Source organism: Moschus berezovskii, chromosome 9, assembly GCF_049115385.1.
Source record: "Moschus berezovskii isolate FMDL1 chromosome 9, NW_MosBer_1.0, whole genome shotgun sequence".
In the NCBI taxonomy this organism is placed as follows: domain Eukaryota; kingdom Metazoa; phylum Chordata; class Mammalia; order Artiodactyla; family Moschidae; genus Moschus; species Moschus berezovskii.
The window spans coordinates 36,375,025-36,399,464 of record NC_142468.1 but is presented as its reverse complement, the minus strand read 5'-3'; the positions used below and the strand labels follow the sequence as shown (position 1 = coordinate 36,399,464).

General features: G+C 36.6%; 1 protein-coding gene across 3 annotated transcripts in view; it reads right to left on the bottom strand.

Annotated features, from left to right (window-relative positions):
- WDHD1 (WD repeat and HMG-box DNA binding protein 1) overlaps positions 1 to 24,440 on the bottom strand; it is a 57,836-nt gene that overhangs the window by 5,994 nt on the left and 27,402 nt on the right. For 2 of the 3 annotated variants that reach the window (XM_055436397.2, XM_055436400.2), the window contains 12 exons: positions 21,462 to 21,646; positions 19,674 to 19,858; positions 15,610 to 15,851; positions 14,017 to 14,154; positions 12,315 to 12,471; positions 7,163 to 7,277; positions 6,155 to 6,286; positions 3,945 to 4,162; positions 3,737 to 3,855; positions 3,498 to 3,554; positions 1,368 to 1,411; positions 757 to 927 (listed from right to left, as the gene is read on the bottom strand). In XM_055436397.2, the coding sequence (XP_055292372.2) occupies positions 757 to 927; positions 1,368 to 1,411; positions 3,498 to 3,554; positions 3,737 to 3,855; positions 3,945 to 4,162; positions 6,155 to 6,286; positions 7,163 to 7,277; positions 12,315 to 12,471; positions 14,017 to 14,154; positions 15,610 to 15,851; positions 19,674 to 19,858; positions 21,462 to 21,646 (1,763 nt within the window). The remainder of the gene's footprint in view (positions 1 to 756; positions 928 to 1,367; positions 1,412 to 3,497; positions 3,555 to 3,736; positions 3,856 to 3,944; positions 4,163 to 6,154; positions 6,287 to 7,162; positions 7,278 to 12,314; positions 12,472 to 14,016; positions 14,155 to 15,609; positions 15,852 to 19,673; positions 19,859 to 21,461; positions 21,647 to 24,440) is intronic. The other variant, XM_055436398.2, reaches the window with a different exon arrangement.

The following is a 24,440-nucleotide window of genomic DNA, read 5'->3' as shown; positions in this document are numbered from 1 at the left end:
GTGGAAAAATATCTATTATTATTTAGAATTCTTACACTAACATATAAGCCCAAAGGTTTTCTTTGAAAGTAAATATTTATACACATGCATACAAAACTTCCAAAAAACTATACCTCAAATTAGTTTACTTATTTTACTGATGACAAATCTGGGATAAAATTACCAAAACTAGGACAAAATCTGGGAGAAAACTCAGAATACATAACAGGAAAGACTAGGGCCAGCTACTAAGCTAGCTGTCATTAAACAGGGACAGGCATCAGAACCGTCTGGGAAATGAAAAGAATATAGACAGATGCCGGAGTATCTGTCCTGGGTCTATATATTAATAGTAATACAATCATGGAAGTGACACCTCATCACACTGTCACAGTTACTGGGTAATCCTGTCACACTTGAGGGGAGGGGCTGCAGAAGGTCATGAGGCCTAGGAGGCAGGAATGATTCGGGCTCTCTGAGTCTCTTCTAAACAAATGCTAATACACATCTCTTTCAAAAATGACTGGCTTTGTTTAATTGGGAGCATTTTTAATACTTTCTTAAATATCTGACAGCTGTATAATATGATTTAAAGTATTAATATTTTAAAAAAGTGATTCCAAAGCAAAACTAGAATTGAGAACCACTGCTCTCACTACACTATCAGTTATAAACAACTGGAGCATCCTGTCTCATACCTGAAAGAGTGAACAAAACTAAAGTAAGACAAACAGACCACGAGCTGTTTACTGTAGATGGGGACAGTTCAAATCATACCTGCTTAGACTTTGGCTTTGGAATCAAGGGCTTTATAACTGGAGACTTTTCATTATCTGTAGCTCGATTAAGTACAGTAGATTTCTTGGATGATTTGTTCATACTGTCTAAAATATTAGTTGAACGTCCTGAATTCACTGAAACGGCTGGCTCTTTGAAATTGCCTGATACCTAAAGAGCAAACTAGTATTAGCAAATATTTCATAAAGCTTAAAGAAGAAAAAAAAATCCCAAAAGATTTGTTTTTCCTTTAAATTTCTATTAAGTTTGTATTGTAGTCTAACCTTTAGAACTGAATACATTTGGTTCAATCCAAATTAAGACTGATGCACATATTCCCAAATACCACATCCCCAAGAAAAATAGGGAGTACCTTTCAAAACTATAGGTTCTTAGAAGATAAGTAGAAAATAAAATTCTCAGTCCCAAGTATGAACTAGTGCTGCTTTCATTTTTATTTTAAAATATTTACTTACTTAAATATTTTAAAATTTAATCTGCGGCAGTCTTTAATGCCTCTAAGTCTGGGGAGGGTCATCTGGTAGTTTGGAAATATCTCTCTGTATGGAAATGTATTTAAGTAATAGAAAACATCACTGGAAAGAGTTTACCTTGAAGGGGTTTATTCGTCCTTGGCTGCTAAAGGTAACTGCACCTTTCATAAGAAAGAAACCCTCACTTAATAGTTGTAAAACTCAGAAGACCTTTGACTTCTAAAATAATAATGAATAATCTGTATTATATGAAAATACTGTCTTTGCAACTTTAAAACTATTAATAACTATATGCGACCTGCTTCCTACTGTTAAGACGAAATAAAAGCTATTAGATGATGAGGGCTATCCCAAGTTGACACTATGCAATATATTAACATAAACACAGTATATAGAGATCTACTCTTTTCTCACATTACCAAGGAAGAATGGTGCCTTATTTTAGCTAGTTAATAATTCCTCTACAGTGCTCTAGATTCCACCCCTCCTGCTTTTCAAGAAACTGGGTCAATGACCACATGCATCAGGTTTGACTTTTCCTTCTTTACTGGCTTCTTAAGTTTCCTAACAAAGAAACAAACAGAAAACAAACACAATCTCTGCCATACAAACCCCCCACCCCTTATATAATTTTCTCTCACATCCCCTAAGCAGCCAAATTTCTCAAGAGCTGTCTACACAGCTATTCCCATTCCCTCACTGTTCATATGCTCCTCCAACCAAAACATGGCTTCCAGCCCTACCACTCTGCAGGATCTATTCTTTCCAAGAACTCAATGTAGCCCGAACTGGTGGATCGTTTTTAGTCAACACCTTATTTGACCTCTCAACAGCATTCCACACAGCTGAGGGTTCCTTTCTTTTTGAGAGTATCTCCCCATCGACTTCTGAGATAATGCATTCCCTGGCTTACCTCCTTCCTCTCTGTTCTCATTTTCTTTTGATGGTTCCTCCTCCTCCTCTTCCTCTACCTGATGTTTAAATGTTGGGGATTCCCTAAGCCTAAGCTCATTTTTCTTCTCACTTTGATCCTCCCCAGTGCTCACTTACACATACCTGTGGTTTAAATTGTTATACTCATGTCAACAATCTTAACTTCTATATCTGCATCCCAGAGATACTACTTTCCCAAACTCTTGACCAAACAGCCCACAGTAATTTCATCATCCTCCTATCTAAAGATACATTTCCCTACTCCTGACTCAGCAAATGGCACCATCACTCACTCAAGTACTCAAGCCAGAAACTGAGCCATTCTCCACACCCTGAACTTCCATACCCTCTACGTTATCTTCAGAAATGTCTCTTCAATTCCTCCCTTTCTTCATCAATCAACACCACCCCAGTCTAGGTCACTATCAATTTCACTTGGGACTACATCAGTAGACTCCGCATACACAACCCTCCTCTGCAGTGTGCCGTATATGCTCCCGATTAAAACCTGCAACAGCCCCCTGGCAACCTCGAAATAAAGATCAAAATCCTTACCATGGCCTACATGGATCTGCATGGTTTGGTTCCTGTTCACTGCTCCAAAACCATCCAGCACCAATTTCTCTTTGCTCTCTGTCTTATATGAACCACTCTTAAAACTTCATACATGCTGTTCCTTAAGCCCACATGATTCTCTTCTGCTGCCATCTACCTTTGCCTGGCTGCCTCATTCCTCCTTTAGATCTCTGCTTTAAACATTCCATGAGGCCTTCCCTGGGGTCCCAACTATCCCCCACCACTGATGAGATTACAGTCATCTGTTATATGCTCTTTTAATAATCTGTACACATGTAAAAGTATATTTTCAAAATCAGAATAATATATGTATATACTTTTAAAAGCCAACTGGTATAAGGTTTATGCAGGGATCAAATATGCACATCCACTTGATTTCTGTATCTTCCCTCTAGTCAAATATCTGACACACAATAGGCATTTAGTAAGTATCTGTTAAATGAACAGTTTCATTAACATTTCTGATTGAAAATAACAACTACAACAAAACAGGCCCTGAAGAGTAAGGGGTATTTGAGTAGATGTAGACTGAGCAACTTCACTTTCATGCACTGGAGAAGGAAATGGCAACCCACTCCAGTGTTCTCGCCTGGAGAATTCCAGGGACGGGGGAGCCTGGTGGGCTGCAGTCTATGGGGTCGCACAGAGTTGGACAGGACTGAAGTGACTTAGCAGCAGCAGCACTTTAAGGACTACTTCAAAAATTCCTTGATATTTACAAAATCAAAAATGTCTTACCTGACTTAATAGCTGGCATATCAGAGGAACCTGCACTTTTTAAAAATGGGTTCTCTCCTAAGAATAATTAAAACAATATAGTGTAAATGGGATTATAAAGGTATCTTCTGAAATCAACAATCAGAGAAAAAGACACCTTGAAAACTTATGGGTATTCGATTTCCCTCAGCCAAGTAAAATGAGGTAAGTCACATACATGACACTTCTCATCTTTAAACTGCCTTAAAAATGTATTTTACCATGTTTGTGTATTTCTGGTCTTTCTTCTGTATCATTGGCTTCTCCATTATCCTCCGTATCTTCTTCAACTTGATTTCTGAGCCTTGGCTGACTCCATTCTGTAGAAGTATTACTGTAACTAAAAAGCAGTTTATTCAATAAAGAGCAATGAAAAGACCAGGTCAATATTTCAGGATGGCAAAACTCAAACAACTGAATATTTCTTACCCAGCATTCAACTTTTTCCTGAAATCCTCTTCTTCCTCTTCCTCAGCCTGGGTGGCTGCCAATTCCGCTGCCTTCTCTACAGCCAGTTCACTAAGTCTTTGGGCCAATATTAATCTCCGAGAAAGGGAAGCATATTTAATGGCTAAATTCACAGCATTTTGAGTCATTAGACCAGCAAGTTCCACACAACGGAATTCCCGCTCCAGTTTACAGGAAAGCTAAAGGAAAAAAGGGCGGGCGGGATCCAATTATGTTAAGTAAAACTTTTTGAAAAATAAAAGAAAGATACTACTGGTAGAACAAACAGTTTTCTTGAGACTGTATCTCTGATTTCAAGATGCACATTTTTACACATTTTAATATTTCTTGAAGTTGGAAGCATCTTACAATTGATGGTGAGTCAGTTTAATTGGCAGCATTTTTTCCTAAGTGACTTTTACAATCAATAATGAAATATGACATAACATTTCAAGTTATAAATTGCAAGAAGAGTAAGGGATTTATTTAAAATTAAAGAATGGTTTCCAGCCCATTCCACCACTGGCAGTCACCTAACAGGGTAGCAAATTGAAAGAAAGAATAGATTGTAAATGATTTGTTATTACTTTGTCCAGAAGTGGCACACAAAAGCTACTAAGTGAATTTGGGTGGGCAAGTAGAATTACCCACTAGTATGATCTCTAACTACTAGAAACAGTTATACAGTTTCTAAATTAGCAAGCAACCTCTTTTTTCTTGCTATATTTTTTATACTTGCAATATAAAATGAAGAACACTCATTTACCATCTCTCACAGAACATGGACTTTCTTCTGGTATAAATTTTGACAACTCAAAGTGAGGCAACTGAAACATTTACAAGAGGAAAATGAATACTTTGAAGACAACTAAAAGTCTCACAACTCATGGAAGTATTATTTTGTTACTTAGACATGTCATATCTGATACATCAGCACAGACGCTTTAGATACTTACTTGCACATCCTTCTCAAGTTTTCCAGAATCACTTATCTATAAATAGAACCTCTCAGTCTGGGTGGTACGCTACCTCAGGAGGCATTTGGAAATGCAAGTAGTATAGTTTCCTAGTAACTAGGTGGAACTATGGGCATTTGCCAGCGGACAGGAATACTAAAGAACTAACAGAGTGCTATGACCACCCTGCTGAGGATCACTGTACTCCAGGGTAAAAGCTCCTCTGGGACTAAAGCATGAATAACTCAAACAGGTTTCCTTACCTGTGTTGTAGGAAATAAAAAAGGTTACTAGTTCATGTTGGTATACAAATGGGCCTTTGTAAACGGAACAAAACTTTCTCTACAGTAAACTAAATTTCTTTAATACTAAACTCAAGGCAGTGTTGCATAGAGGTAACAATAGTGAATACCACCTTTTGGAGACTGAAGTTACAATCAGTTCTATGAACTTAGATATCACTTTTCCCTCAGAACTCTTTTTTCCTCAACCTTAAAATGAAACAAGAAGTCTGGGCCATTTACTCTCTGAGGAAATACTGAGGTCTACTGTGTATTAGACACTGTCAGTGCCCAGTAAATGGCAGAGAACGAGACATGGCCATGGCCCTCAAGAGGCTTACAGTCTAGTGCAAGAGCAGAGAAGAAATTACATTATATCCCTCCTCATAAACCAACCGGAACGAGAACACAAACTTAAGAACTTTATCTTTCAAAAAGTTCTTTTATCTTTAAAGATAAATGTACTTAAATATCCAGGGCACCAAACTTGGTCACTGGCTACAAACTTTTCCCACACACAGTTGCCTAAGAGGATAACAAAAGACAGGCATTCTAAAAGCCTGATCAAAGTCCTTAAGACTGCTCATTCAGCCTTGCAGCTCTAAAAGGCTACACTCAAACTTTACCTGTTGCATATAAGAGCAGGAGCTGGAGCCAGTTCTCAAACTTTATGAACAAGCATACAAATTACCTACAGGGCCTGTTACAGTACAGACCAGTGGGCAAAAATACGAAGGGAGGCAGCACCAAAAGTTTATTTCTTCCTGTGTTCAGAGGTATTAGCTTAAATATTTTAACTGCCACATCAACTGGGAAACTGGTATTTTTAAGGGAGAAAAACACCAATACCACCAGACAGCTTAAGAATTCTAGATTGTGGAAACTGCTAATTCACATACCATTAAGAAATTCAACCTAGAGAAAAAATTTTCCCCACTGTATTTATTTTACTCACCGCAAGCATTTTCATTAAAAGTTCCTGTTGTTCTCTTGTTGCTTGATTTTTAGTGCTCTCTTCATATTCATAACCATTTTTTGCTAAATAATCAAGGTGGTTGTGAAATATAACTGAACGCCAATACTGTTCCTGCAAAAGTGGAACAACTGCTTACGGTCAACTATCAGCTGACTATCTGGCAAGAGTTAAATATTGATCGTATGATAGCAGTTTCTGAATAAAATATTTTCTGAAACATTCCTTTCTACAGCTTATTTTTCAATTCAAATTGTAATGTACTACTATGGTTTGACTTTATCTTCTATACTTAAAAACAGGGGGTGGAATACAGTGACTCTTGAACAATGTAGCAGGCAGAAGCACCTACCCTCTGTGTAGTTGAAAATCTGCATGTAATTTATAGTCAGCCCTCCTTATATGCTGTTGCTCCATAATCAGAGGTTCAGTATCCTCAGAGTCAACCAACCTTGGATCATGTAGTACTGTATTATTTACTATTGAAAAAACCCATGTACAAATGGACCCCCACAGTTCAAGCCCATGTTCTTCAAGGGTCAACTGCAGAGCATTTTAAAGATTCTTAGTTATCACGGTTAATGCTCAGAGAACTTGGTAAACAAGATTTGTATAAGCTGATTTGTTTCTTGTTTAGAATAACTAATTACAAGATATCAATGACACAGGGCTAGAACTAAAATAAGGCAAGCCTGGTGCCTAGGGTACAAAATTCAAGGAGGCACATTCTCTCAACAACTTGTCCAAGCCTGACAGTGAGTGCCTTACCTAGTGAGGAGCTAATGGTCATACCCACTTACCTCTTAGACAAAGTTCCTGGAAGCAGAGATGGCAACCGGGTACCCTGGGGTCACAAGACCTCCTCCCTCCCAGCTACTGCTATTATTTACTTATAAAGTAAGGAATACAGAACAAGAGTCATCAGAATAATTTTAAATGCCTGTGTTATAGGCAGGTATCATCAAATTGAGTGTCAAGATTTATGCATACCTCCATCTGTCCTTTCTCTGTGGCAGTCTGACAGTAAGGAAGCTTAAAGGACAAAACAGCTACAGCAGGGCGTGGAAGGGTGGGAGGAAATCGAGAACCTTTGCAAGGAATACACCTGTCAGAAAAGAAAAAGTCTCACCATAAAAACTTCTTAAAAATATCACAAAAACTGCTACATTATAAATTTTCCAAAAGTTAGTAACTTGGAATAACATTACTCCAAATTTCTCTTTTAAAAAAGTACTTTAGGGGACTTCACTGGAAAAGACCCTGATGCTGGGAAATTTTGAAGGCAGGAGGAGAAGGGGACAGCAGGATGAACTGGTTGGATGGCATCACTGACTCCAATGGACATGAGTTTGAGCAAGCTCCAGGAGATGGTAAAGGACAGGAAAGGCTGGCGTGCTGCAGTCCATGGGGTTGCAAAGAGTCGGACACAACTGAGCAACTAAACAACTGGTGGTCCAGTGGCTAAGACTCTGTGCTCCCAATGCATCGATTCAATCCCTGGTCAGGGAATTACACCCCACATGCTGCCACTAATCCTGCATAATGCAAAGAAGTCTGAAGATCACATGTGCCACAATTAAGAGTTGACATCATGAAATAAATAAATATTACAATAAACAAACAAAAAAATACTTCAGGCCTCAGTTCAGTTCAATTCAGTCACTCAGTCGTGTCCGACTCTGCGCGACCCCATGAATCACAGCACGCCAGGCCTCCCTGTCCATCACCAACTCCCGGAGTTCACTCAAACTCATGTCCACAGAGTCGGTGATGCCATCCAGCCATCTCATTCTCTGTCGTCCCCTTCTCCTCCCGCTCCCAACCTTTCCCAGCATCAGAGTCTTTTCCAGTGAGTTAACTCGTCGCATGAGGTGGCCAAAGTATTGCAGTTTCAGCTTTAGCATCAGTCCTTCCTATGAACACCCAGGATTGATCTCCTTTAGAATGGACTGGTTGGATCTCCTTGCAGTCCAAGGGACTCTCAAGAGTCTTCTCCAACACCACAGTTCAAAAGCATCAATTCTTTGGCAATCAGCCTTCTTCACAGTCCAACTCTCACATCCATACATGACCACGGGAAAAACCATAGCCTTGACTAGATGGACCTTTGTTGGCAAAGTAATGTCTCTGCTTTTCAATATACTATCAAGGTTGGTCATAACTTTTCTTCCAAGGAGTAAGCGTCTTTTAATTTCATGGCTGCAGTCACCATCTGCAGTGATTTTGGAGCCCAAAAAAATAAAGTCTGACACTGTTTCCACTGTTTTTCCATCTATTTCCCATGAAGTGATGGGACCAGATGCCATGATCCTTGTTTTCTGAATGTTGAGCTTCAAGCCAACCTTTTCACTCTCCTCTTTCACTTTCATCAAGAGGCTTTTGAGTTCCTCTTCACTTTCTGCCATAAGGGTAGTGTCATCTGCATATCTGAGGTTATTGATAGTTCTCCCAGCAATCTTGATTCCAGCTTGTGCTTCTTCCAGCCCAGCGTTCCTCATGATGTACTCTGCATAGAAGTTAAATAAGCGAGGTGACCATATACAGCCTTGACGTACTCCTTTTCCTATTTGGAACCAGTCTGTTGTTCCATGTCCAGTTCTGACTGTTGCTTCCTGACCTGCATACAGGTTTCTCAAGAGGCAGGTCAGGTGGTCTGGTATTCCCATCTCTTTCAGAATTTTCCACAGTTTATTGTGATCCACACAGTCAAAGGCTTTGGCCTAGTCAATGAAGCAGAAATAGATGTTTTTCTGGAACTCTCTTGCTTTCTGCATGATCCAGCAGATGTTGGCAATTTGATCTCTGGTGCCTCTGCCTTTTCTAAAACTTGCTTGAACATCTGGGAGTTCACGGTTCACATATTGCTGAAGCCTGGCTTGGAGAATTTTGAGTATGACTTTACTAGCGTGTGCTGCTACTGCTACTGCTGCTGCTAAGTCACTTCAGTCGTATCCGACTCTGTGTGACCCCATGATGAGTGCAATTGTGCGGTAGTTCAAGCATTCTTTGGCATTGCCTTTCTTTGGGATTGGAATGAAGACTGACCTTTTCCAGTCCTGTGGCCACTGCTGAGTTTTCCAAATTTGCTGGCATATTGAGTGCAGCACTTTCACAGCATCATCTTCCACGATTTGAAATAGCTCAACTGGAATTCCATCACCTCCACTAGCTTTGTTCGTAGTGATGCTCTCTAAGGCCCACTTGACTTCACATTCCAAGATGTCTGGCTCTAGGTCAGTGATCACGTTATCGTGACTATCTTGATCGTGAAGATCTTTTTTGTACAGTTCTTCTGTGTATTCTTGCCACCTCTTCTTAATATCTTCTGCTTCTGTTAGGTCCATACCATTTCTGTCCTTCATCGAGCCCATCCTTATTAACTATAAAAACTATCCCTCTACATATTTCAATTACTGCAAAAATCCCTCTCCACATCAGCTTTACTAAATGAACAATCACTAAGTGAAATCAGCTCCTTTCAGATACTCCTTAGCAAAATGCCCACTTTAAAATATAGAAACTGTGGCATAAATATTTGTCACAGGATCCATATTATAAAACAGATTACCCTTAAGATAAAAAGGTGATAAAGCATATTTACTTTCATTCTTCAGTTTGGAAATACTTGGTAATTATTGGTAGAAAGTGTCATATAAGAGAAAAAGATGATGAAATGTCCAATACAGGTTAAGTGTTTATTATCAGATATCAGTGACAGTGAAGCAGAAGATGCATATCATTATAAAAAGGTTATAAGGTATATCTATCTGCTCTGCTATGCCTTATGTGTTAATAGTTCAGTTGACAAGGACTTTTCTGACTAGATATGTAAGGCATTTATATATGCCCATCAGAATGAGTACTTATGTAATTTATGAATTAAAAAATATTCATTCATCATAGTGATTTATTATGTAGAATACTCTTTTAATGTATGTACTCCAAATAATAAGAAAAACATAACTGCACACTCTAAGTACCATACATAAATTTTCTAATGCTCATGAAGGTATTTAAAAAACTAGTACCTTGTTCCATACTTAGCAAAAGCCATCCCATTTATTTATAATACAGCCTTTTAATCAGGCTTTAAGTCATAGACTTTCTTGAAGGAAAATACTAAGTAAAAATTAGGGCTTTGGGTTTAAATTTTTTTCATAAATATCTTCTAATATTATCAAATATCCATTATAGTAGTTAAAAAATCATTTAAGTAGCAATACCCAGGAATATTTTTCAAATTACATAGTCCCCCCCTTCCCTGTAAGATTTAAATACTCCTTTTTCTTCTTTTTGTGACTATACAATAAAAACAAACATGTTTTTAGAGTTGCAATATTTTTTTAATCATAATTCTCATTTTCTTTATTCTTCCTCCTCTTTCATAATTTCATATAAATCAGTGGTTTTCACCACACAGTATCAGGTGGCAATGTGAATACTTAGTGTCTGAAAATCTCTTTTAGCAATTCTATTACGCACCCATACACAAAACCATTTTAGTCGTGCAAAATGGAAGACAGAATATTTGCATTCAGAAAGAACAAGTCCAACTACATATATATATAATGTACATTAACAAAATTAGGAGGAACGGGAATAATCTTAATTGCCTTAACACTCTTTTCTCTACAAAGTGACAGACTCTCTTGTTTAAAAACATTTTAAAACTTTAATACTTTATTGATTTAGTCATAGTAAGCAATTATCATAAAGAAAAACTGATTAGGATTTTACTAATAGTTTCTTTAAAACCACATTTACATTAAAGTAGAGCACCAATTCACATTTCTTATCCTTTTCTTAACTTTAAAAACTTGAAGTAAAAAGATCTTTTCTCTGTTAGATATCTCTTTCATGGAAGAAGAGGAAAAAACAAACTCAACTAACTGCTGCCTTGATGGGTTCTGCCTACAATGAATGCGTTTCCCAGAAACTGGCTAACTCAATTAAAGAACAAAATATGAAAAAATAAACCACAGTTTACCAAGGAACAAAATTATTCCAATTCCTTTCCAAATAAGTAAAATATTTGTTCCCTTATATTAAACAGTTGAAAAGTATCAACCTGGAGAAAACTGGGGCCGATGTCCAGACTAAGTTTCCAAAAGTCAGTGAGTTCACTCGTCTTCTGTGTTGTAAGGGACTATTTTCCACATTGGAGGCAATTTAACTCTTTTAGAACACAGACTCAGGAGAAGATAATGATTTTACCAGCCAACCCTTCCAGGGAGCTGGCCTATTTATCTTCATGGGGAACAGAACATACAGTCAGTACTTTTAACATATGTTTGTTAAATGAACACAACTTGCAGAAAAAAGTTTTATGTCCAGGTGCATTAAAAACAGGTAAATACTCAACATAATACCGAATAGAGACAATATGTACTGAGAATTCTACACTTGCAGTCAAGGACTAAATTTCTACTAGCCCACTCCCTATAACAATGTTGTTGTTTAGTTACTAAGTTATATCTGACTCTTTTTCAATCCCATGGACTGTAGCGCACCAGGCTCCTCTGTCCATGGGATTTCCCAAGAAAGGATACTGGAATAGGATGGCATTTGCTTCTCTAGCAGATCTTCCCAACCCAGGGATCAAACCCAAGTCTCTTGTATTACACACAGATTCTTTACCACTGAGTCACCTGGGAATCCCTTATAACAATAATTAAGTCAAAAAACCTCAAAAAGTAGCTAAATTACATACTCAATTCTAAATCAAAGTTTAAAATAAAAGACTGTAAGGAAATATGAAATGCCACATTTACCCAGAAACCCCCTCAATCTGGAGGAAATGATGCTAGTCACGCTAATAAACTTAGTTTCTTTTTTTTTTTTGGCTAAGTGGTATGGCTTGGCTTGCAAGATCTTAGCTCCCTGACCTAAGATTGAACCTGTGCTCCCTGCACTGGGAGATCAGTCTTAACCACTGACCACCAGGGAAGTTCCTTAGTTTCTATTTTGTTCAACAAGCTCTAAGTCAAGCAAATGGTTGAAAACTTCATAGTTAATATAAAGAAATTCTTAATTTAGTGACTAGGAAAACAAATAAATGAACTAAGTTGACAGGATAGGCACAATACAAAGAATTTCAAAGTACTTTTAAAAAGAGTCAACTAAGCATTTTTTAATAGCCCACCTCAGTTGCTGGGGATTTTCATGGATACCAACCACCCAGTAGTGATCAGATTTTCCTTTACAGTGTTCTCTTATGTTACATACAGGAGTCCATGTATGACCAAGTCCTCTGTTAAGCATTCGAACAATGCCTTCTGAATCCACATAACATGGGGTACCTATACACCAACAGAAAAACAAATCACCTGGAATCACAGCTATGCATTTGTTAAATAAATCATTTTTTCAAAAACACACACTGATCACTTAACCTTCAATTCAAAACAAAAACAAACATCCCCTCCAAAAAAACCAAAAGGGCAAATAATCCAAGATTATTTCCCATAACATTTCATTAACCACAGAGTAAGACTTAACTGAACAAAAAGGAAAAAAACTCTGCAAGTGATATGACTAACATTTAAAGAGGGGGGAAAAAAAACCCTGATGAATTCAGTGAAAACTATGCCACCTGCTGGAGTACAGCAGTTTTTTGAAAAGTCAGTTTCAGTAAAGAAGTTAAAACTTGAATCTGATGATTCCTTAGTCAAGAGAGACTTGGAAAAATGAGCAGAACCTGATGCAAGGTGATGATACAGAGAAATGTTTCTTTAGTATTCTTCCTCCCCCTCTCTTCTGGCCTCGTCACTGTTCTCTTCCCAACAGTTCCCCACTGCTCTGTTCCTAAACTTACCTAGGGAACAAGTAAGCATCCCTGTTTCCCCATCTACTCTGCCCCCATTTCAGGAAATGCACAGTAAATTTCCCAATTATCCTTTTTTTTATCTGAGACTTCACATCCCTCTTACTAGCAGTTTTCTCAGGGTTTAGATCTGACAGCTAATTGGAAGAAAAAAAACAAATCGATAAAAATGGAAGTTATTAATGGTCACATTATTAAAGCATAAGTGACTAGTATCTCAATAGAAAACACATTCAGAAATGGTTGGATTTTTAAAAACAAACTGGAGTTTCCAATGGTGAATCACCAAGAATAGAAATATTTAAGCCAGAAGACACGGTTAACAGGTGCCTTAAAATAAGGCACTCCTTAGTGTCCTTCAAACATCTGTCATAACCCACTACTGAGTCTACAACAGGACACTGTTCAGTAGAAATATGTGAGCCACAAATATAATTTTTAATTTCTTAGTGCTACATGAGAAAAGCGAAGGCAATTTTAATAATATATTTTATTAAATCTAATATCCAATACTATCACTTTAACATGCAATCAACGTAAAAGAATTACTGAAGTTCTTTACATCCTTTTTTTCATACTAAGCCTTAAAAATCTGGAAAGTATTTTATAGCTGTAGCACATCTCAACTCAGATTAGCCACTTTTCAAGAGCTCAGGAGCCACATTTGGCTGGTGGTTACTGTAGTGAACAATGCAGCAATAGAAAATTCCTGATTTTCACGTAGACTCTGCTAGAAAAGCCAAAACTTGAACAGGTACTTGTATCTCCTCTTTAATATCTAATAAACTTTCAGAAAAATTTATTTCCCTCTTAGTAAGTTTTCTAATCAGAAGAAGACATCTTGTACATAAAACAGTGAGTACCTTGCCTGGAAATCCTAGTTTTCAGTTCTGCTAACATATTAAAATAAAGAAATTTAAACATAAAATACAGACAAGTTATCTTTAAATAAATTAATTAGGAATAAAATAAACAATTTTCTTCTTGAAAAATATCTTTAATATAAATAAATTTATCTTGCCTTCAGCTGAAAATCCAACCCATACAAGGTAGGATTTCCTTGTAAGAGGAAGAGGATCACCATGCAAAATTTGTTTTTTCTTTTTCCCTAGCTCTAGCAGTTGAACTCCAAGGCACTGATCCCCATCAAATCCTGTACCTAGTGAGAAAATATAAATATAAGTCAGGTATCAAAGATTATTTTGCTATAATGCTAAGTTATAGTTAAAATAATTAGCCTAAATTATTTTCTGTGAATTTAGGTTATTTTGTGATAAATTCCCAGATTAATTAGCAGTACTTTTTATAGATAATCTATTTATCTGAGGTACCAATAAGGGATTAGAACAGTATGCTACATAAACTAGAACTTTACATAACGTGGTAATATATGTGGTAATTCTAAAGAATTGAGATTTGTAAGTGGTAATTCTCAAGAATATAACTGTAAATACTCTAAAAGTATTTACAGAGAGCTTTCTTTGTACCAGGTACTGAGGCTACAATGTAAACAAGACAAAGTCAGTGTTCTCATGAAATTCATATTCAGGTAGGAGAGGAAAAACTAATTTAAAAAAGAAAGAAAATACTAAGTGTCATCATTGAGGATTAAAATACTAATGTGATACAGAGGGTCAGACTGAGTGGCTACCTTAGGCTGGACAAAGGTGGCCTTTGGAAAAAGTGAAATTTAAACTGAGATACGATTCGCAAGTTGGAGCTGGCCATCCAAATGGTGTGAGGAGGAGCACTACAGTAGATAGGGGACAGTTAATGAAAAGGGCTTAATGGAACAAACATGGTGATTTTGAAGAACACAAATAAGTCAGTAGGGCCAGAATCACTGACAAGAGAAACTGTAGTAAGAGATGAGGCTGAAGAGACAGGTAAAGGTCAGATCATGTAGGACTTTGCCACCCATGACAACGAGTTTGAGTTTTATTCTAAAGCAACAGAAAATCATCAGAGGAATCTGTGCAGAAGAGGGAAGTGACTAGATTTATGTTTTTAAAAAATTACCAGTAAGAATTGAAGATGAAAAGCTAGTTAGGAGGTTATTATAACACCTAAGAGACGATATCTCATTTGAACTGAGGTTTTAGGGGAGATGTGGAACGTGTTGTGTGCACTGACATGATATGTCTCAAGTGATGCTAGGGCTATGAGGGAAGCGAAGAATCAAAGATAACTCTTACATTTCTGCCCTGAATAGCTAGATTGGTAGTACGCCATTTATCAAGATCAAAGAACGAAGAAGCAACTTCGGAGGGGAAAAAGAAGCCCAGAGGCTTTATTCTGACCAAGTTAAGTTTGAGGTATATATCAAAACTCTATATAGAGATTTCAAGTCAACAACTGGATATGTAAGTCTGGAGATATAAGAAGAGTAGGGTTTATGATACTAACTTACAAGTCATGAACACAGAGATGTACTAAAGCCATGGGTCTTAATGAAATAACCCAGGGTAGTTTCTCAAACTGTATTTTTTGACTTGTGAGTCATAAAATCAATTCAGATCAGTAACCTATTAAAACCAGTCTTAGCACAATGATGGGTACTGAAGACAGAATATGAAGAATACAAAGGAATATAAAATACTAGGAAAAAATCTACCTCTGTGATAAACAATGACAAGCTGTTCTCCATGTCCGGCCATTGACACAATAGGCCCAGGGAGACTGAAGACCTCTTTCTGAACACCTCCAATGGTAAACAAGCGAAGAAGCAAGGAGCTAGTGGCAGCAGCAGCCCATCCCTGACCAAGACATATGGCTTCAATATCTTCATTAGGAGGCATGTCCACTATCCACTCTTTGCTTGAATCCCAAGAACTTAAGTGCAGGCAGTAAAGCTTGCTAAAAATTAAAACAAGACAAAAACAATCAAACTTTCACATTTGATAATTTATATATATATATAAAACTAATGATACTCAAATCAAGTAACGAAACAAAGTCAAATAGTTTATTTTTCTATTATAATAGAACAAATCAAATAGTTTATTTTTGATAAACTGACAATAACAAAATAAAATAGTTTATTTTTCTATTATACACAAATAACAGCATCTTTATATGCTATATAATATACACAAAAAACGGCCGTTTATAAACAAAATGGCTTTAAGAAAGTAATTATGAAATACCCTTAAAATGTACTATGTTACAACTATTAACAGTCATGTTATTCAACAATATTTAAAGATATAGGAAAATGCTCACAACATGTTAAATGGAAAAAAACCCAGGATAAAATCAGAACATGATCCAAGGTTACACACACATACAAAAATCATGACTATATTTTTAAAAAGAAAGGAAGCATCAAAATGATCGGCAAGAGTCCTCTCATTAACAAAAACAAAAACAAAACCTTTAATATGGGAGAATAAATAGAAAAAGAAAAAAAATTAAATATTATCGCACCAGGGACATTACCAACCACTGCTAACAATTTGACTTGTGCTTCCAGTCTTTTTACTGTTGCATCTATATACATGTAAGTTGTTATGAAACTTAAGCTTTAGAATGTAGATGTCATAGTATTTAGAATCAGAGGCAATACTGATTTCCTGAATAGTAATTTTAAATTCAAATTTAAAACAAAGGGGGATGGGAATTATTCCCTGGCAGTCCAGTGGTTAGGACCTATTGCTTTCACTGCCAAGGGTGTGGGTTCAATCCCAGATCAAGGAACTAAGATGCCACAAGCCACGTGGGCACAGCCAAAAAAAATTAACCTAAGTAAATCAGAAAAAGACAAAATACCATATGATATCACTTATATGTGGAATCTAAAATATGACAGAAACGAGGTGAGGGGTCAGTCACTCAGTCATGTCTGACTCTGTGACTTCATGGACTGTAGCCCAACAGGCTCCTCTGTCCATGGAATTCTCCAGGCAAGAATACTGGAGTGGGAAGCCCCGACAAAAATGAACATATCTACAAAACAGAAACAGACTCACAGACACAGAGAACAGCCTTGTATTTGCCAAGTGGGGAGGGGGGAAAGGATTGGGAGTTCAGAATTAGCAGATGCAAACTAATCTACATATAGGATGGGTAAACAAGTTCCTACAAAAGCATCAATTCTTCGGCGATCAGCTTTCTTCACAGTCCAACTCTCATATCCATATATGACCACTGGAAAAACCATTGCCTTGACTAGACAGACCTTGGTTGGTAAAGTAATGTCTCTGATTTTTAATATGCTGTCTAGGTTGGTCATAATTTTCCTTCCAAGGAGTAAGCGTCTTTTAATTTCATGACTGCAATCAGCATCCATAGTGCTTTTGGAGCCCAAAAAAATAAAATCTGACACTGTTTCCACTGTTTCCCCATCTATTTCCCATGAAGTGATGGGACCATCACTTTGTTTTCTGAACGTTGAGCTTCAAGCCAACTTTTTCACTCTCCTCTTTCACTTTCATCAAGAGGCTTTTTAGTTCCTCTTCACTTTCTGCCATAAGGGTGGTGTCATCTGCGTATCTGAGGTTATTGATATTTCTCCCAGCAATCTTGATTCCAGCTTGTGCTTCTTGATGCTGATTGCAGCCATGAAATTAAAAGATGCTTACTCCTTGGAAGGAAAGTTATGACCAACCTAGATAGCATATTAAAAAGCAGAGACATTACTTTACCAACCAAGGTCCGTCTAGTCAAGGCTATGGTTTTTCCTGTGGTCATGTATGGATGTGAGAGTTGGACTGTGAAGAAAGCTGATCACCAAAGAATTGATGCTTTTGAACTGTGGTGTTGGAGAAGACTCTTGAGAGTCCCTTGGACTGCAAGGAGATCCAACCAGTCCATTCTAAAGGAGATCAGTCCTGGGTGTTCATTGGAAGGACTGATGTTAAAGCTGAAACTCCAATACTTTGGCCACCTCATGCGACGAGTTGACTCACTGGAAAAGACTCTGATTCTGGGAGGGATTGGGGGGCGGGAGGAGACGGGGACGACAAGAGAATGAGATGGCTGAATGGCATCACCGACTCGATGGACATGAGTTTGAGTGAACTCTGGGAGTTGGTGATGGACAGGGAGGCCTGGCGTGTTCTGATTCATGGGGTCACGAAGAGTCGGACACGACTGAGTGACTGAACTGAACTGTATAGCAGAGGGAACTATAGTCAATATTCAGTGATAAACTATAATGGAAAAGAATATATATGTACAACTGAATGACCGCTATACAGTAGAAATTAATGCAGCATTGTAATCAACTATACTTCAATAAAATATTAAAAAATTAAAAACAAAACAAAAGGATATTAAGACTGTGAAATAATATATCTTGGAAAACAAAAAGAAGAACAATCATCAATCATGAAATCATAACAATCCTAACAATCTGAAATCAAAATTACACATGGAGCCAAGGGGGAAGGAAGAACTGCAGGGGGAGTGGGGGGGATGGATTGTGAGTCTGGGGTTAGCAGATGTCAACTAGTCCTATATATATAGATGACTGGATGAACAATGAGGCCCAAATGAATACCATAGGGAACTATATTCAATATTCTATGATAAACCATAATGGAAAAGAATATAAAAAAGAATGCATATATAACTGAATCACTTTTCTATACAGCAGAAACTAACATAATATTGTATAACAGTTATATTTCAATTTAAAAAAACTGCACATGGAAATGTTTTAATTATGTAAGATATTCTGAGTTAGACACTGAGTCAACCCTGATTTATTTTAGTAAACTGATTTAATTCAAAAATAAAGTACCAAGTTGATTTTACGTTGCGTAAATTAGGAAACCAATTAAAATATTAAAATGACCCAATCTGGTATTTCTCAGGCTTTAAAGCATACTCTTCCACCTGAGGATCTTGTTAAAATGCAGATTCTGACTCAGAAGGTATCGAGTTGGGTCTGTGACTCTGTGTTTTCAACATGCTCCCAGGTGACCACGCCCGTAGTTTATGGACCATACACTGAGCAGCAAGGAGCTAATGTATCAGGCAAAAGGATTTTAATTTCAAATAACCTGGGAGTTAGTAAAATCTATGATCAAATATATAATAAGCACCATGATCAGCTGAAAAAATTAACAGGAGAGGATAAGCTGGGTGAAATAACAAAGCTGAATAAAATGCTTTCTTCTTTTAAAAAAACACTGATTCTGCATCCATTGCTTTTCCAACTTAATTTTCTTGTCTCCATATCTATCTACCTACCCTACCTACCTACCTAAGAAGTCTGAAGTATATTAAGTCAAAATGACAAATAGTACTTATAAAGTTTTTCAGTGTGTTCCCTCCTCCCTTTTTTAAAAGAGAAGTCACAAACCTAATCTATGGTGACAAAACCCAGATCAGCAGTTGTCCAAGGCTGGAATTAGATTAACTGTTAATTGTTAAAAGTAATTATATTTGAGAGAAGAATTCTTCAGGCAATTTTCATTTTATAAAAATTCTGTACTACTTAAACTTGCTTGTTTACAATTAATATGTATATTACTCTTATGAAAGAAAGGGACAATCAGGCAAAAGCAGACATATGTTCTGAGGTATTATAGCTGTACTGTATTTGTACTAAACTCTTCTTCCTGAAATTCCATACTACAAAAGATTTATAATTTTGCTTGTTGCCTTACAACTTTATGTACTAAATTTCAAAGTTCAACAGTAAAGAAGTTATCCTCAAAATCCTGAATTTACCTTGCTAGTTCATCAGTGCTTTCACATGCCAACAAAACAGCTTCATGGGAAAGATCTGCTACTGTGTAATTCAAAGTGTTTGATAAGTGTGTTGCATGGTGTATAGAGGTATCATGGAATTCCACATCTATGGCATTGTCTTGCTCATCATTATAGCAGCGAATAATCCCAATAGAGTTCCACACCTACAAACATGTTAAGGTTAAACACAAGTGAGAAAGATTAAAGTTCTTAGAATCAGCAGGCTAAAATACTACAAACTAACAAATATTGTAGTCTGTATGAGGGATTAAGTTATGGAAGCAACCACTTTCAGGTAACAGTAGTTACTTGAGCATCAGAGCAACAATTACTAATTATTCTTTTCCTCATGAGAAGGTACATACATACTTATTAGCAAATGCAGTATTTTACTTAATATTTTTTAAAGTATATTACTTTCATTAAAAATATTTTACAATTGACCTTTGAACAGTTGAACCATTAAATTTCTCAAAAGAAATGTTTCAAAAGTTTATTTATTTACAAATATGGATATAAATGACTGCCTACTTTTTTGGCCCAACCAACTGGTTTATAGTCATGGCATAAATATATACATTGTAAGGCAGCATAAATTGATACCATTTTAAAAGCTGTATTCCACTCATGTACACTATTGGCTCCCCCTAAATCCTAGTGTTTCCTTTATTCGACCATAAATATAACTATTAATATAAAGTACTTGACAATATTAGAAAAATTAAGATCTATCACTTGATGATGATTACTGATGAGACAATAAAAATTTTTCTTTTTAAATAAAACATCACCTTTAATATTCATCTATAAATTTATGCCAGGACCATACCATTCAAAAAGGACAACTGTCAAAGTCCTCAGTGGAAAAACTCAAGCAGTCAACAAATAAACATATTAAACACTTTTAGCTCTTAAACTTAAGACAAAATGTAGTTGTTTATCCATAAATATATATTGAATGCCTACTGTGCCATACCTTGTTCTGCTACTGCTAAGTCACTTCAGTCGTGTCTGACTCTGTGCGACCCCATAGACGGCAGCCCACCAGGCTCCCTCGTCCCTGGGATTCTCCAGGCAAGAACACTGGAGTGGGTTGCCATTTCCTTCTCCAATGTGTGTAAGTAGAAAGTGAAAGTGAAGTCGCTCAGTCATGTCTGACTCGTAGTGACCCCATGGACTGCAGCCCACCAGGCTCCTCCGTCCATGGGATTTTCTAGGCAAGAGTACTGGAGTGGCCTGCCATTGCCTTTTCCGATACCTTGTTCTAAGTGCTATCAATAAACAAAACAGAAAAATCTCTACACTTGTGGAGCAAAAATTCCGGTGGCATGGGCAAAAGGGGCAGACAATTTTTTTATAGTACTTATCACCTTCTGACACTATATTGTACTTTCTAAAAAACACCTAACTAGTCTTTTAGAATCAGTACAATCTTCTATTTAAAACTAACATGAGAAATAAAAGTTGGAAGCATAGTCAAGAGAAACTGCAAGATATACAGTCACATTTACTTATGTTCATTATATGTCATTTTGTGAAGCAGAATTTTATTTAATCCAATTTTCAAAAATCAGGTTGAAATAAGATTAAAACTGTTAGTTAACCATAAAATAAATCAACCACAAAATTATAAGCAAACGAAGTGCTCCAGGTCAGTTAATGAAGGTTTTAAAAAACATTTTTTACCAAACAAAATTAACTATAATGAGATAAAATGTTAAAGTGAGATAAAACTACTTCAAAGTTATATGTAGACCCACGGCTTACCATAAATCTATGAGTGAGATGCGAGGGTGTAGAACCTGGCTGGAATGGCTTTTGCCGGGGAGTTGGCATAGGGCCATCATAAAATGGCCTCTGGGATGTTACAACTGGTAGATGGTGAATGCTGCCTCCCTGATCATCTTCCTCTTCTTTGAAAAGACTAGAACCAATTTTTAGCACTGTAACATCTAGAAAACAAAGGATTATAATCAGAGAATCATACATACCAGCTATCTTGGAAAAGTATTATGAAATCTACTAAACATGTCCAATCATATTTAACAATACTAACATGTTATTTGCCTCTTTCACTGTGTTAATATCTGTGGTAATAGTTCAAACGTCAGAGGGTTAAACTGTTGGTACCTTAGCATGAAGTAAGTCAGTGGCACCAATCTGTATTAGCAGTCAATATATTGTTAACCAACTGCAGTAAAAACAGTAAAAATATTAATTTTATTAAATTTTGAGTTTTGCATAGACTGCTAAAAAATGTTCTCTGTGTTAAAATGGGAAATGCGTATACAGAATTGGGAATACTGTCTCAATAAAAAAAAAGCATTTGTTGAGCTGTAAGCTGAACTAATTTTTTCATGTAACAGCATTTTTACCTAAAAGAATGCCAGATAAACTAGTTATACCAACTCAGGAATGTGGTAAATGTCTTCTTAAAAATGCAGTGAATTGGTCATTTAGGAAAAATAACTGACAGAATTCGTGGTTAATGATAAAATTTGAGCTTTCAAGTGAAAATGAGAATAATGAAAAACCTGTATCTGCCACCATGAACTTGACCGCTCTGTAATATTTAAAAACTTCTGATGAGATTGGTGATGATACTAACAAATATTCTGGATAACATGCCAGTATCAAGAAGGTCTGCAAAGCTCAATAAACCAGCATTTTCCAAATTATCAGTGCATATGTGACAGAATCAAACATGGTAAAAGATCCATTCAAAGCTCAAATTAGACCAACGGATTTTAACATAATAAAAGAGTTGAAAAGTTCACCAGCAAGTATTCAGATTCTGCACTGCAAGTCATCTTTAAGAAACTATCATTTGCTGCATTTTGGTAAAGCATCAAAGAGGAATATCCGTAGTTATTTCAAAAGACTATTAAAAATACTTCTCCCTTTTCAAACACTATATTGTGTGAGGCTAAATTTTCTTCACATACTTCAAACAAAACTAATGTATGGCAGTAGACAGTCTTGAGGCATGTGAGGGAATTCAGCTGTCTTCTACGCTAAGATTTGCAAAAGGGTAAAGTAACATCACTTTTCTAACTAGTTGTTTTATTTTCATAAAATTATTTATGTTTGCATATAATGAGTTTGTTGTCAAAGCGAATATTTTAAAAATTTATCAGTTTTAATTTCTAACATAGTAAACAACAATAAACAAAACTTGGCAAACAATTTTGGGGGATCCTCAAAAAGTTTAAGAATGTAATGAGTTCCTGAGACCAAATATCTGAGGAGAGCTATACTATAAATCCTACATGCTTTAAATGTAGCACAATTTACGATCAACACTGGCATTTTACTTGGTAATGTTCAAATGTGTTAATCTTAGCAAGTAAGTTGTAATAATCATTTATTTAAAGGTTCTTAATTATAATCTCAATATCTTAAACAGATACCAAACTATTCAGGTCACCTATTTCTTGAGTTAGCTTGGTAGTTTGTACCTGTCAAAGAATTTGTCCATTTCCGGCTTCCCTGGTGGCTCAGTGGTAAAGAATTTGCTTGCCGATGCAGGAGAAACAGGTTCAATCCCTGATCTGGCAAGATCCCACATGCTGCAGGGCAACTAAGCCTATGCACCACAACTATTGAGCCTGTGCTCTGGAGCCCAGGAACTGCAGCTACTGAGCCCACATGCCTCAACTACTGAAACCTGCATGCCCTAGAGCCCATGCTCCGCAACAAGAGAAGCCACTACAAGAAGCCCTCACTGCAACTAGAGAATAGCCCCCACTCACCACAACTAAAGAAAAGCCCTCTCAGCAACAAAGACTCAGCAGAACCAAAAACAGGTAAATCTAAAAAAGAATCTGTCCATTTCATCTAAGATGTTGAATTTATAAGCACAAAGTTGTTCATAATATTGAGTTATTAAACATGTTATTAATAGCAGTGCTATCTTAGAGAAATATAATGTGAGATATAAATCTAATTTAAGATTTTCTAGCAGCCATATTTTAAATAGTAAAAAGATACAGGTGTAATTAATTTCAATAACATACTGTATTTAAAATAAAATTTCAACAAGTACTTAATGTAAAAAATGGCCAGATATTTTACATTCTCTTTTTTGTACTGTCTTCAAAATCTTGTCACATTTAATAATCACAACATATCTCAATTTGAACTAGCCACATTTTCAGTGCTCAATAGCCACAAGGGGCTAGTGGCCATCATATTGGATAGTGAAGGTCTATGGGATACATGATGATGATACCCCTTCATTACTTATATCAATAGTTTGTATCTTTCTTGATCAATCAGGATAGAGATTTATCAGTTTTATTGACCTTTTCAAAGAATTAGCTTTTGGTTTAATGCTAGCAAAGTAATGCTCAAAATCCTTCAAGCTAGGCTTGAACAGTACATGAACTGAGAACTTACAGATGTACAAACTGGATTTAGAAAAGTCAGAGGAACCAGAGATCAAATTGCCAACATCTGCTGGATCATACAAAGAGCAAAATTCAAAAAAATCTACTTCTGCTTCATTGAGTATGCTAAAGCCTTTGACTGTGTGGATCACAACTAACTATGGAAAACTCTTAAGAGATGGGAGTACCAAACCACCTTAACTCTCTCCTGAAAAACCTGTATGTGGGTCAAGAAACAACAGTTAGAACCAGACATGAACAATGGACTAGTTCCAAATTGGGAAAGGAGTATGTCAAGGCTGTATTTTGTTAGTCTGCGTATTTAACTTACATGCAGAGTACACCATGCGAAACGTTG